The sequence below is a fragment of the Alligator sinensis genome, unplaced genomic scaffold, assembly GCF_000455745.1.
Source record: "Alligator sinensis unplaced genomic scaffold, ASM45574v1 scaffold1499_1, whole genome shotgun sequence".
NCBI lineage: Eukaryota > Metazoa > Chordata > Crocodylia > Alligatoridae > Alligator > Alligator sinensis.
Genome location: NW_005842494.1, coordinates 829,983 through 845,032, shown reverse-complemented (window position 1 = coordinate 845,032; position 15,050 = coordinate 829,983). Strand labels below are relative to the sequence as shown.

The window sequence follows — 15,050 nt, the reverse complement described above, 5'->3', positions numbered from 1 at the left end:
CTCTTCCTTTCCTCGGTGGCTTATTCTCTTCCATCTCATTTCCTTTCAGACTGGATGACAGCCATTTAACCCTGCTTTTTTGCAAGCTGCCCACCACCCATATTCCCCATGTATTTGCATCTTCCCTGAGAAATGGTGAGCAGGAACGGAGAGAAGAAAAGAACTGCATTGCCTGAGAGGAGCCAAAGGCTCGTTGCTGTTCCTCCTCCGTGCTGCAGACTGATTTCTCTCCTCACTGAGTCTTTTTGAGTCCTCCGCTCTTGCACCCCTATCTCTGCCTTCCGGCTAATGCTGGCCTCCTTGCTCTCACGGCACCATGCATGTCCCGCTGCGGTCTGTATGGGTGTTCCCGTTTCTCCTGACAGCACTTCATCCTTTTCCCGCTCTCGGAGCCACTTGTAATTTCTAAATCACTGCCTAACGCCCTCCTCTTCTCTGCGCCTGCCCGACTCACACTCAGGAAGGTGTTTTCGTGACACTGTCTGAAGGACACCCTGTAAACACGTGCCTGCTGCACAGGCCGCTCTTGAAGCAGTAAAGGCACAGACCAGAACCCTGCCTGGATCACAGACATTACTACAATTAGTGTTTCTAATGGCAGCCACAGCTGTGCTCGGCGCCTCCCAAATGCAGCAAGGATGTGATCTCTGCCCAGCAGAGCTTACAGGCTGACGGCAGACGCAACAATATGCTTTGAAGTGTTGTTCTGGTTACCAATCTGTGAGCACACGCGGCGTCTGTAATGGAAGAAGATAGCATTGAGGAAGCTAATGAAAGCCACGCCGCGGACTTGTTCCAGTTCCACTGAAGTGGGGCTACTTCGTTATTGGAAATCAGTAGGCGCGTGGCTATTTCTTCTGCTGAGGAAGCAGAAATCCCAAGTCAAAGGAGACAGAAACACCCAAGCTTCTAGGATCCCTTTCCACAGCACTTGCACAAGACTGGGCAAACTGGTCAGCAAGAGCCTGCTTCCATCAACGCTGCCTGAGAGTCCTGCAACTGGAATCCCAACTCCTCCTCAGTATGAGCAGACAAGGGCTCAAGTCACAGAGCCTGAATCCCAACGCGGGTCTCTTCCCCAAAGTCTGGGGCTGCTCCAGCTCTGACTACTACGCAATCATGGTAGACAGCTCAAAGTTCAGATCTGGCAGCACAGCCCAGCGAACAGGACCCTGCGATCTGGCCGCCAGCACTGCAGCTGATCTGCTGTTAGGCCATTTGCAGACCCCCTTGTGACCTTGTGCTGCAGAACAGGGGCACTGAATCTTACTCATCTTTGCAACGGTCTGCGAGACACTCGTATGCAAAGTGCCAGGCAAGTGGCAGTTACTGCTGGACCCGAAAGCGCTTCCTAACCCAATCCCAGTACCTCTGAAACATTGATCCTTCCCTCCTGAAAGGAGCAGGTGGTGGGGTCGTGAGTGCAGAGGTTCCGATACTTGCACCAGTGGCAGCGGAAAGCGCTGTTCACGCAGGACAGACACCTGCAGAGACAGAGAGAGAAAGGAAGACCATGTCACAGCAGTTGTCATTGGGTCATACACTCAGTATTGCAACAGAGAAACCTATCTGGAGATGCTGATTTATCCACAGAGATGTTCCTTCATGCAGAAAAATGAAGCAAATCTCCAGAGAGTCGGGGACCCAACCAGCAGCATGCCCAGCAGCATTGCCTCATTTGCTTGCTCTTATTTACTTCTGCATCTCTAAATAGTTTTGCCTATTAAGAGTGGAAGCTCTTTGGGGCTGGGACTGGTATAATTATATACCCATTGAATGCCTAGGGGGCTTTTGGGGGCTACGCAAGTAAGAAATGGTAATGTTCAGTGTTGAGTGCGACAAACTGAGCACTCACAAGAGGGGGTGAAAGGGTTCTCCGCTTGTGCTCTTGCCCAAAAATATAGTCAGTCTTGAACTGACCCGCCCGTTAAATCAACATGTAGTAGATTCCGAGCTTTATTTTCTTATAAAATGTTAGCTTTTGGTCCTAGGTATATGTATATCGATATGGATATAGTAACATCTTCAGACCTACTCTCTCTCTATATATATGTCTATATGTGTGTGTGTGTATTTTATATATATATATATATATATATGTATGTATGTATGTATATATGTGCCTCTCTCTCTATATATAAAACATCTTCAGGCCTTCTCTCTCTCTCTCTCTCTATATATATATATACATACACACAGAGTAGGTCTGAAGATGTTAGTATGTGTGTGTGCGCATGTGTGTGCGCATGTGCATGTCCTGGCTTGATTTTAAGTCTCAAAGGGATCTACAAAATAAGCCAAGTTTGAAGAAAGTGGACTTGGTTGTTCTAAAAGTTAAGAAGGTTTAATTTGAGCGGCTGCCAAGAAACCGAAAAGTTCACAACAGCAGTTGTTATTTGCTGAAATGCTTCCCCCGGGCTTGGGAGCCATTCGGTGCCCTGGGACGCATCTTGGTGATTTTCTCTGGGGGTTAGCTTCTTGGTGATTTTCTCACCTCAGACACCTAAAAGCAGGGATGTGCGCACCCTCCAAAGGCCCTGGCACCTTAGCATGTACTGAATGCATGGGGATTATGGCAGCGGCAATAACTTAGCACCATCTAGTGGGTCCGGCAGACTGAGGTCAGCTCAGGCTCTGTCACTCCTCTCTTCCACATACAAGCCCGTCTCATGTATTTGTCCCCACTGCAGTGAAAGCTCTAGCTGATGTTTTGCATGGAGTTATTTAAAGAACAGCTGATCCCGATGGAAAATCTTTGAAAAACATTTACATTACAGGCATTTTTGCTTCTTCAACATGGTTTATTTTTTCCCCTCTTTATTGTACAATACTGGGAAGCATCTGCATGAAAACAGGCTCATTTCTTCCAAGCATTGAAGATGGCATCATTGTAGCTTATGAATTCAGCTGCTCTGCCTGATGATTTTCTCCATGTGATGGTATAATTCTCAGGTTGTGACATCATATTCATTCCCATTGCAATCAATGGTAAGATCACAGATTACTGTGACCTAATGAGGGCTTTAAAGGACTGAAAGGAAACACAGATTCAGGATCTGGGCAAACACAAAAGCCCCCTCTCTGCAATGCCAGAGTTGGGGAAGATGGAAAGGGTTGCCTGCCTCTATGCTCCTGGGAAGTTCTTGGCTTACAGTCCTCCAAGGGAAAGGGTCTGGGCTTCTTATTGGGACTGAATGGGTTTTACACCCCTTTTTGCCAGCTGGGCTGGGAGGCAACGGCCTGTTATTTTCTCTCTCAAGTTGCAGCGACTAAAATGCATATTTAATAGCTTCCCCTTTTCATAACTCAATTGTATTTCCCTTCTTAGGCATCTGTAGTGACCTTAATAGCTCAGGCGGCTTATTCTAATCATGCAAATGCAAATCTGGGTAGGAATATCAAGCGCGACGAGCTTATTTAATTACTCATTTATTTGACCCATTTCTATCTCCATTTTGGTTTGCAGCATTTCCCCTGCCCCTGCCTTGAACTTGGGCTTTTGCTTTCCTGTCGGGCGTTGCAAGCGCTCTCAGCGCATTTTAAGCACTGCTGGGATTACAGGCGTTCTGTGGCACTAGCCCCATGGTTTGGTTTAGCAACACCACTCTGCTCAGACAGCATCCCCCTGTTTGCATCAGTCTCAAGCCTCCAATGTCCTCTGGCCTGCTAGGAAGCCTCAAGCAAACTTAGTGATTGGCATATTGGGTGCAGCAAGGGAGAGGTCTCTGGTGGGGGCATCTGGGGGAGCTCTTGGGAGACTCATGAAGTAATTATCAAGGGCTGACATGAACTGCAAATGCCATTTCCACCCTAGGCCAGCTACTCGGCAGGTCTAGGGAACAGTTTCCTTTCTTGAAACATCCCCCCTCCTCAGACAGAGTGCACATAGCACCTTGCACGTACGATGTGCGCGCAAAAGTGCACGGAGGCAGAATCCGGCGTACCAAATGAACTGTACCCTGGGGAAAGCAAAGCCATTCCCCACACCAGCACACAGCCAGAGGGGCACAGCTGGCCCTCTTTCCTTGCCTCTGCAGGACCTAAAGGTTGCAAAGCAAAGTAAAGAGCAGGGGAAACTCTGTCCAGGTTTCCTGACATGATATACCTCCAGCCAAATGAGTAAGAATTCAGGGAAGAGAAGCCAAACTGATTACGGTACCAGAAACTTAACTCAGGAGGAGGGGGGAGGAAAGCAAGCTACCTCCACAGAGCTTGGCTAAAGGACAGTGAAGCAGGGACATCACTGTCTAGCAGCATTTGAAAGGTGTTAACAGAAGCAGGGACAGGGATTGTTTTGGGAAGGGTGGAAAGGGACTGTCAGCAGAAGTAATGAGATCCATCCATCATGGGACACATATAGCCCCTATGGCTATAGTACCTCCGCTGAAACTAAAGGCAAAACACAGACTAAGTGCCAGGAAAAACCTGCGTAAGAGCCAAGCCTACTGGAGCATGGGATTTCCAAGGGTGGGAGTGGGAGCCCTGTGGCTTGGCACGTCCAAAGCTAGGCTGGACAGATGAAGGCAGAAGGCAAAGCGGGGGCCGAGTCTGCATGGACAGCCCCACGGATCAGGCAGGGCAGGCCGGGCTAACGGGCCTTCCCAGCCCCAGCCCTTCTGCAGCTCCTGGCAGCACTGAGCACAGGGGGTCAGGCTTGCCCTTTGCTGCCTGACCCTGGGTTGTCCCGTGCTCTGCACTCCTCTCTTTTGGTAGTTCCAGATTCGCTCGTTTGTTGCTCGGGTGAAATCTAAAAACACTTAGGGAGCTTGCCAGCTCTGCGTGTCCTGAGGGCTTTGGGTGGGGAGGGGAAGGGTCAGTGGTGGGGGTGTTGCTGCAATGCTCAGCTGCTTCCCGAGCACGGACAAGGGCACCTGGGTGCAAGCACCTGCCCTCCCCACGGCAACTCCTGGCACCTGTCAGATGCTCCAGGAACCGCACAGCACGAAGCTGGATGGAGCTGCCAATGCTGTGGGCTCCTCTAGCCCAGCCTCAGGGCAAAGAGCCACAGCAAAGGTGGTACAAACTCTGTCCCTAGGAAACAAGCTGTGGTGGAAACACTGCCCCTGGCCCTGCAGCTCCAGCCCCCGCCGCTGCCCTCCTCGTACCCCTCTCCTTCCCGTTCTTTTGCAGAACTGGGCACTGCGCTTTCCCGGCTGCTGGGGATGAAAAGGCTCCTGCGTCTACTATGGGTGCTCCGAATCGGCCTCCCCAGACATTCCTGGGCATTTTCCTCCCTCCCTCCCTCCCTCCCCAGCCCTGCCTGTGAGTAAGGAGAGCTGTGCTCACAGTTGCAGGATCATGCAGCTTGGGGGCACCAGCAGGTTAAGCTTTTCTCAGACATCCTCTCTCTGGGAAGGCACGGCAACCTCTGTGCATGCACGCATATGCTGAGATCTCCAGACTCCCTCCCTAGCCCCCAGGGATCAGACTGTCAGCATCAGGCCAGGCCTGAAAGGGCCAGAGGGCTGCTGCCAGCCAGGACCCAAGCTCCAGATCCCTGCTCATCCCCCTTCCCTGCTGGGATTCCCCTCGCACATGGTGCCTTTGCCCATCTCAGTGACACAAGAAGGGCTCCCGAGCCATTAAGTGGCACACCCAGGAGCAGCTGTGGATTCAGGGATAGGGCATGGCTTGGAAAAATCCTGGATTTGGGAAAGTGCATTGCAAAGCTCACAGAGACCCCCGTTCTCCCACCTATGGAGACAAGAGGCTGTGCATTGTGTGGCTTGGCGAGACCCAGGGGGGCTGGGGAAGAGGGAAGGCGGGAGAGGGGCGACTTACAGCTGGTGGGCGCTGCAGTTGTAGAATTTGAACTCTGTGCTGACGAACATCTTGCCCGTCTCCTTGGATTTCAGCTGCAGCTCCAACCCAAACCAGTCTGGAGAAGGGAAGAGGAAGAGATGGGTGTCACTCCAGCAGTGGGAGACGCTGCACTGCTTTTCCCTCGAGGCTGACCGACCCTTTGTGCATCCACCTCCTGAGGGGGTGTGGAGGGAATCCAGGTCCTATGGGAGCCCAGGCTAGCCTGTGACCTGAGAGTCTGGTCCCCCCTGCAGCTAAAATCTTCCAACGATGCAGAACCACAGCTCAGGCCCTCTGAACAGCCAGGTCCTAGCCCACCTCTTAGGGCCTGAGTGAAGTTAGCAGCCTAAGAGTGAACCTGCTCCACCCTGCTTGATCCCTAAAAAGGAGTTGATGCAAGAAGCAGATGGGTCTTCTCCTACTTGCTGCCTTTTGTGACTCAGTTAAAGGCTAAGGGGATGGTGTGCTATAAAAGTAGGGGGTTCATGTTTTCCCAGGGCCTTGGGCAGGGTGGGATAGGATCACACTTAGGACCCTAAGGGCTTTCAAGGCAACCTGCCAATTTTGGTTCATGGCTGGTCAGTCGAGTCTGGTAGCAAAGCCCTATACGGCCTTTCTCCAGAGTCCCTCCAAATGGATTTGATGGTGAGAGGCAAAAATATCTTCTAGATCCAGCATTCAAACACCACCTCAAGTCACCGGTGAAGTCAGCCAGACAGCCTCAGGCCAGTCCTTAAAGAGTGCTTGCTTTGAGCATAAACTTACAATCAATCATCGCCGTCTACCCTGAAGCGCAGCCCAGAACTGGAAGGGGCTGGGCCTCGGAGATGAGGAGCGAAGGGCACGGACAGAGCGTTTTCAAAGGCTCGCCAGTGGAGTAAGCACGATTACGCTGCACTGGCTAAGCCAGCCTGGAGCACGCTTTTATTCAGCCGCCCGGCTTCCTCCCAGGCTTTCAGCCCCTCACTTTCTCCAGCACTCAAACTGAATGTAACATTTTACAAATAGGAAAACATCAGCGGGGAAGCTCAGCTGACACCTGGAAGGAGGCCAAGGGGAAAATGAGTTTTAAGCAAGTAGCATTTGGGTTATGGAGAGAGAGAAACTATGACAGTGGTGACATTAATGAAGAAACAACCCAAAGACCAGAAGCAAAAAATAGAAACCCTAGCCACCTACTCGCCGTCACTGAGTCAAGCCTCAGTGCGGCAGCCCCGACACGTCCCCCTCCCTGATGTGCTGAGCATGACAGAAGAGGGGGTGCCTGGCACAGGTCTGCTACTACAACACAACCACCTCCAGCAGTTTTCCTGACTGCCTTTTTGTCATCCGGCATCCTCCGGTCGGGTAGATACGGGCACCCAGCGAGGGCCTGCTCTGTCCGGCAGCTCACCTGCACCGGCTCAGGCGAGTGCATGCTCAGAGCTGCTCACCTTGGTCCACAGGGATGGCGGGGACATCTTTAGCTGCTGGTGAAACGCAGATGACTTGGCTACCCAGCACTTGGCCTTCCACCTCAGTGAGGTTCCCAAAGAGGCAGGTGATCCCAGCCGAGAGATCGGGGGCGTAGCTCACCAGCAGGCGCAGCTGGAGCAAGGAAAACAGAACGGGGAGAAACAACGAAGAACTAATTAGCAACCAGGATGCCCCGCACTGCCTTCATGTGTGCAGCACCCACTGCCTCTCTGTGCAACAGCGGACCCGTTAGCGTGTCAGCCCCACACAGAGAAGGAGCTGGTTTGCAAGCTAGGGTTTGATTTCTACCATAACCAGCATAGGAAAAAGCAAGAGACAAACAGGGGATGCCCAATGCCCATATTGATCCTTCAATAGTTTCCAGGCCACTGAAGAAGGGGTGGGAGGGGATCAGAGACCCTGCAGGGTGTGCACGACCCCTGCCCCAGTGCATGTGAGAGGGAGATGCCTCGCACCCCATGTGCACAGGGCAGCAACCCAACTGCCTCCACCCCCTCCACAATAGCCCCAACAAGGCTCCATGGACCTTGCTCCCTGCCCCTGATGCCAAGCTGTGTGCAATAGTGCTAACGGTTCCCCCCACTGACCCCTTCACCAACAAGAGCTCCACCTTAGCAAGAAAACTTGCGGAGGAAAAGTGGCCCCTTGACGTGGCTCTGAAGCACGCGCGCGACTTTGCTGTAGTTCTCCCCACGGTCAAGTTACCTCCCCAATCTGGCCGAGTGGCTGCATCAGGACCTACCGGGAGGCTGTGCTCGGACACCGAGATGCTGCTGGGCTGCACGGTGATGCTCATGCACTGAGCGATGCTGTCGGCAAATCGGTACGGCTCGTCCGCTCGCTCGCAGCTGTCCCTCGGGGAACACCTGAGACACACAACCACGCCTGCGTCGGTGCCCAGGGACACCCAGTGAACCTGGCTCTGTCGGAGGGGGCTGATACCAGATTGGAGTGAGGTGCGTGGGCAGCGGCGTGCAAACGGAGCACAGGGGTGGCTCGAGTGTGGCAAGAGCCGGGTGTGCTGATGGAGCTCCGTGCAGAGACCCACGGACTTGAACACCAGGCTCCTAGGCTGGGCAAAATGCATTACTGGGGACTTTGTGTGGACAACAGAGAGAGCCCCAACGGAGACAGCCCAGATGCCTGATTCATGCCTGCAGCACCCGCAGCTCCCACGACTTCAGCCGAATCCGTGGGTGCTCAGCACCTGTGGAAAGCTGGCCCAGTACCTCCGCTCCTGTCAGGCCTGTGGTGCCTCATTCCCGAGAGCAATGAATTCATTACTCAATAAAAAGCAATAAAAGGCAGCGATGGGCCAGCATCTGCATTTTAATTACCGAAAAACCCAATGGTTAATTAATCTCCTCCTGAAGCTGAAGTGCGGGAAGCTGGGCTTTCATATCCCCAGCCGGGAGACGCCGGAGTTAAGCTCGGTGTTCACGACTGAGCCTCCCCCAGCTCTCGGCCCACCACTTCCTCCTCAAAAAGGCGCCATGAGGTGTGCCACGCTGAATGGTGAGTGCTGCTGCCAGCGTGGGCTGCGCCGCGTGCTCGGCACTGGGCTCACCCCCAAAGTCATTAAGTCGAGGACCTCTGAGCGGATTGAAATCGTGATTCAGAATGACAGCCACTCTCGGTATGGAAAACGGTGGAGTGAAGAGGCCTAATCAACCCTACCACCGCCCTCTGGCCCAGCGTTGGAGATGGAGGGCTAGGAATAGAAATGCTCCTTAACAGCACAAAAATACAGCCCATGCAACTCAGTGCAGCCAGTGACCGCTATTATCAGCACTATTTACAGCACGGCCAAGGGACAAGACAAGGCAAGGTGCCGGCAAGCTCACTGGGAGACCTACATGCAAAAAGCTCACAGCTTTCTGCTCTGCTGTGTTTAAGGCTGAGTTTGGGAGTGTGGTCTGTGTCCCACCAATGCGGCCGCTGGTGATCGGCTGCCAGAAACACGACTCGTGCCTAGGAGAAGTATGGTCTCCTCACCTATATGATGACTTTTTTAATGGCGTTAATGGACTGTCCTCAACTTTCACTCATCATTCATCTCATTTCAACTGAAAGCAATGAATGGCCTCACAGGGAAAAGCCCCGTATGACAGACACCAGCCCCCGAGACCCCTATGACGTGTTTTTTAACATCTGTTTGGCTGCATTTGTGAATGTAAGCAATCGAGTGCGGTTATCTGACTTTTGCCATTAAGACCCCAGTCAGTGGAAAAGGGAACATATAAAAAAAAAGGGTCTTTAATTGTTTTCTTCTTCTTTTGCTAGGGCTGGATGCAGTTGTAGGCAGAGCTATAAGTGAGCAGTCACGCTGCTTGCTCCACAGAGAGTCTTAATCTTCCCATGCCAAACCTCTTCTCCATGAGGTGACAAGAGCCTGGCAAAATTGGGACTTCAAACACTGCGCAGCTAAGCGATCTTCATTACTGAGAGGCCATTTGCTTCTGAATAAGAAAAGCCCGCTGAGGTTGCCACTTTCCCTTTCCAAACAGCAGCTATGATACCTGGCAATTGATGCAGCTGGTCCCTTCACCCTCCCCTCCTTCCTTTTTCTGGAATATAATGGACCTAAATATGAATGCTGCCAAAGGGAAGAATTATTGAGTTTTAAGTGAATCTGTAAGATAGCTCTAAAGTGAGCTCTTGACTAGAGCCTTTATCTCATTGACTCGCTGGAACGGCTCTTTTTTATCATACTATTTATGGCAACAGCCCTAACAGAGATAAATAGGTCTGTAGACAATAACATACTTGTAAAGAGCAGCATATGGAGGAGGACTGCAGGTTTCAAATCTCGCTGGGCCAAAGAGACTTTTTAACGAATCTCCTTCCTACCTCCCAAAGAGAGGAGCTGCTGGAAGAGGAAGAGGAGTGCAATTAACTCCTTCCATCTTGATTAAAAAGCTCTAGCAAATGTAAGGCGAGCCCAGTCCAGGCTGGGATTCAAGTGCTGTGAGTTGCTGGACCTGGGGCAGGCTGCTCGTTCTTTGGGGCGTTTCCCAATGACTGCAATTTCTAATTTTTGCTTGGTGAACTGAGGGGTTTTGCAGAAGACAACTCATTTCTCCTTTTTTTCTCTGAGGCTTTTCAAACCTTACATTATGCCCCAGGTTCCTTAGACCCGTCTGCAATGTGTTTGCACAGCGCGTGCAGGGCCCTTCTCTGCCGACTGGTCCACCACCCTTCAGCTACCGCAACCTACCGCTCCAGCTCTCCTACATCAAGTACCAGCCGCCTGCGCTCGGATGCTGCAGCTCCCAGTTCCCTACCCAGGATGTCCACGCAAGGTCATTACAAAGGCGCTGACACTTGATGGTGAGATGTATGAACGACTGCTGATATCCCAGGCTAAGCTCCCATCTGCTGTGTTGTTACAGCCTTTGTTCTAAGTGCGATGGCTTGTTTTGGCGTCAAAGCTATCGAGAAAAATGCAGAGCAAGAAAAGCCAACGCACAAAAGCCAGAGGTGTCCAAGTCAGAAACTTCCAAGGGCTCTGGCTTGGATCATGTCACTTCCTTGCCAGGGAATGTTAATTCTCCATGCTTCAGAGAGACATTTATGATTCCCCACTCATTTCTTTCCCCTGGGGCCCTCCTGATTTTGGCAGAATATTGCACCCCGTAAGATGGAGGCAAGAAAACCTGAGCCTGGAAATACCGAAGAAACAGAACAGCTGGTCAGTCTGCAAGCTCTGCAGGCTTTCTGTGGGCCTTGGCAGGGTCTGAGACATACTGGGGGGTACTGGAAAGTACCTAGAATAATACCAGGTTGAGGGGGGAGCCTACAGTGAAGCCGCTTTCTGATAAACTGCAACAGGAAGCCAGGCTCAAACCTCGCTCTCCTCCACTTCAATTTAAATTTTAGGCCTACCCCTTGCTGCTTCCATTTCCACCCCTGCATGCTTCCCAGCACCTCTGCTGGAGACTAACCAGCATCTGTGTGGAAAAGCATTAGTTCGACTCACGTCACCCCACAGGCTCCCATCACTGCTCCTCTCCTGCCTCTTGGACTCGTGCGGCTGGACACGTGTACCCACGCTACCACAACCTTTCTCTAGTGACCGGGTGTGTATACAGAGGCTTGGGCCTGCTGCAAACAAGCAGCTCCTGCTTTTAGCTCCAGAGCTCACAGGTTTAAACCTTGCAAACAACTTGGCTGCAGACACAATTAGGTTTAAGCATCTGTGTGTATACAGTGCCAAGTACAATGGAGCGTCAGTCCCTGACTGGGGCCTCGAGGTGCAACTGCGATAGAAATATGAAACAGTAGATAATACCAACCATAACGAGCTGCGGACACTTGGCTTCATGGCTGCGGTGGGCATGGGATTTGGATCTTCCTGCTTCAGATGAACCCGATCTTAAATACAGTGTCTGTGCCACACGGCTCTGACTCCATCAGGCCGGGGTCACACGTGTGCTCCAGCTCACGGCACTGCTGCTCTTCCCAATTCCCAAGCCTTTGCTGGCTCGAGGCTGGCCAAGGCAGCTCTGTGCTAAGCACCTGCAAATTCAAGCACTTGTTTGTGTCCCTTGACCCTGCAAAACTACCCAGAAATCCTACGTGGTCAAGCTGTCTGATGGGCTCCCCTGCTCCCTCTGCCGGCGCCAAGGCCACGGTATTAAAACAAAGGGTGTTTCAAGCTATCAAGGGATTTCTCTTTCCCAGCAGAGGTGGAGAGGCGGGTGGGAAAGACAGTTTGGACCAAGACTCATGGTTAGTTTTCATTGTATCCCAACTGGCTCACGTACCCGCTGCCCAACCTGTGCTTTCCTTAGAAGAGCTCTTTCTTTCTCTCCGTGTCAGACTTCCCGGCCCCCCACCCCCATTTGTGTTTCTCTTTTATCAATCCTCCATGAATGCAGCGTGAACGGCACATCTTGACCCGTGGCCTCCCCGCTGAACACAGCAGCAGCTGGTCCATCTGGCAGGAGCGCAATGTAAAAATTAGAGGCGAGAGATGACAAATGAAATACAAACGCTCTGGCGTTGGGGGCCTCCCCACAACGATGACAGTGGCTTCACGAACAGCAAGATAAACTCCATTATTTACAGCTTAAGACGAGGGCTAAAAAAAAAAACCCCAGAAAGATCGTTGCACCGAGCAGGCGGTGGGAAGGCCGAGCGGTTCCCAGGGAGGGTGGAGAGGTACCAGGCAGGGAAAACATGGCACAGCCTCCTGCGTACCGCAGGCCGAGGGCCAACTTCAGATCCTTAGCTCAATGCAGGGTCTGGCTCTCCTGGGCTCCCAGCTGCGCTCAGCCCTTTATCCTGCCTGTATGTGTGCAGCATTCCCTAGCGTGAGCTCCCCTGCTATAAGCTACCAGTCTCTGCGTTTGTTGGGTGAAAGAAGAGGCCTGGGAACCAGGATTCCTCACTTCTGCTCCTCTCCCACCACTGACCTGGTGCGTGACCCAGGGAAAAACGTCGTCACGATTATTAGAGCAGCACCTGCATCCCCACGGTGCAAGGCGCTGCACGTGCGTGTAGCAAGACAGAGACCCCTCACTGCAGACGTTCAGTGACATGGCAGACAAAGGGTGGGAGAAAGGACGTCTCTTTGTCCCTGGATGCTAAGCTTTTCTCTCTGCAAAATGCGGATGTTAATCTTTCCCTGCCTCCTCCGTGAGCTGTGAAACTTAATTCATTAGGGTTATTACGGTGCTCAGTGGGCCTTGGCGGGAAGGTATCACGGGAGCGCCAAGGATTCTTATGACTGCGTGTGCAAACCCATGTGTGCACGTGCAGGCCTTGGGCCGGCTGCTTGTTCCAGCCAAGCTCGGTGGTAAATCGCTCTGTCTAGGGTGACCGCGTCCGGCCCCTGTGTCACCAGGATGACCGCACCCTGCAGCTTTTGCTGACCAGTCACACCAGGGCTTTTTCACCTGGATTTTCAGATCCCTGTATAACAGATCTTCCTTAGCCATGGGGGTTGTCTGCTGATGCACCCTCTGAATCCTTAATGCCACAAGCCTTACGGACAACTGGGACCAGGAGCCAGGGCACACTGCTGGACCGAGGCTGGACTCACCGTAGCGGTTTGCAGGTCCTAGGCTATTGCAGACGATGGACAGTTTCACCGAAGGTTGGGTGGGCGAGTCTTCAAGGTGAAAGCAAGGAGGACAAAGGGAATGGGGCAGGAGGGGCGAGGACCACCCCGCGCCCCCAATGCCGAACAATGGCATCTCTCACCCGCACGGCGCAGGTGTGGGATAGCACACAAGCCAGCCCAGGGACTGTTTCTTTCCATAAAGCTCCCCAGGACTGCTGGAAAGGCAGCAAACTGCCCACGAGCAGTGGCAGGGAAGTTAGGTCCGAAACCACACCGGTCCCTGATCCAGTCCAGATTTTGCATCCGAGCCTTTATTCCTCTCTTCCTTCTGGCCCTCCTAACACCTGCTGCTTCGGCATGTGGCCAACAGCGATTGTGTGGGCCCCTGAACTCTGTGCCTCTGCCTCCGCCCTGATTTCCATGCAGTTAATGGCAGCGCTTTGCCGGCTGGCACGGGGCCGAAGGGCTTTCGATTCCTTTCCATCGGCACCCTCTCGATTTCTCCCCCCACCGGCTCCAAGTGCTGGGTTCCCCTTCCGCTTTAGGAAGCAATCGTTATTGTGGCATAAGGAGAGAGGCACCTCCTGAATTCAGGCTGTTTCCTGAAGCTCCCCGGAAAAAACCCCACAACTTTACTCCTTTGTGCCCGTGGACGTGAGTTAGGGCTCAGCCCAGCGCAGAGCCCCCAGCTAGCCCTCGGTTTCCTTGCTTCGCTGGATTTCAGCCAGCGACAGAAGAGCGGGGCATGCCGTTTCCAGGAATTTCAGAGCAGTATTTAAACCGTCTCGCCCAGCGACAGGGAACGCACCCAGGTCTCTGCTAGGGACCTGTTGTGCAACACCCTCATGCTCAAAAACGGGCAGGGACTCTGGTAAATAGCTGGACCTAGTGGGGTCCGTGCTGAAACGAGTCAGTTCACGTGGTTTCAAGCCGCTGACATGGGTTTTGGGGTGGATTTATTCCACCTTGCCCGCCTGCATTGGCACTTTGTCTTTTCTTGTCCTTTTTAAGCCAGTGGTTTCCTATGGCATTCGTCCTGCAGGACGGGGAATGCCTCCACAGGAAAGCAAGAGCCAGAGTGGTATTGTTTTCTTTCCAAATAATACTAAGTGGAGGCAGGGGGATTTGGGAGGCTTTCAGGGATGCTTCAGGGGAAAGCCACCAGCTACCGAGGGACTTACGTGTGGTGAAGAGTGCACCAGCCGCAGTGAGGGTCTCCCGAGCTCAGACATTCCCCGCAGGTTGTGTACTGCTCGCACGACTCCACCGGGACTCTGGACACCTGGAAAGAAAGCAAAACACCCACCTTCAATCCATTCTCACTCCTCTTGTCTGCACACTAAATAGGCAAGGGAAAAAGCAGCCGCTGGCCTCTCTGCAACAACTTTTATTTGAGCATTGCAAAGCCATTCGCAAACTTCAGTTTAAGACTCACAAATCCCTGCAGGGTTGGAAATGGAAAGAAAAAAAACCCCTCTCTATTTTAGAAACTGAGGCACCGAGATGTTAAATGATTCGGCTGAGGGCATGCAGCAAGAGCTGAGTACAGAACCCAGTCCTGTGCTTTAACCCACTTCAGAAATTGCCTCTGAGCTGCCTTTCTCACCAAAAAGGTCCCAGAAAGAGAGCAAAATCCACTTCCCCCAGATTAATGGTAACTGCATTTCACACAGGTTGGGGAAAAGTGTCTTTGAGGGTGGAGGGA

At 52.4% G+C, this 15,050-nt stretch overlaps 1 protein-coding gene across 1 annotated transcript in view; it reads right to left on the bottom strand.

The window, feature by feature from the left end:
• The window catches only part of PLXNA2 (plexin A2), a 249,898-nt gene that overhangs the window by 78,697 nt on the left and 156,151 nt on the right, over positions 1-15,050 (bottom strand). Inside the window, 5 exon segments of the mRNA XM_025212958.1 lie at positions 1,370-1,484; positions 5,782-5,878; positions 7,236-7,389; positions 8,021-8,144; positions 14,527-14,627. Of these exon segments, the coding sequence (XP_025068743.1) occupies positions 1,370-1,484; positions 5,782-5,878; positions 7,236-7,389; positions 8,021-8,144; positions 14,527-14,627 (591 nt within the window).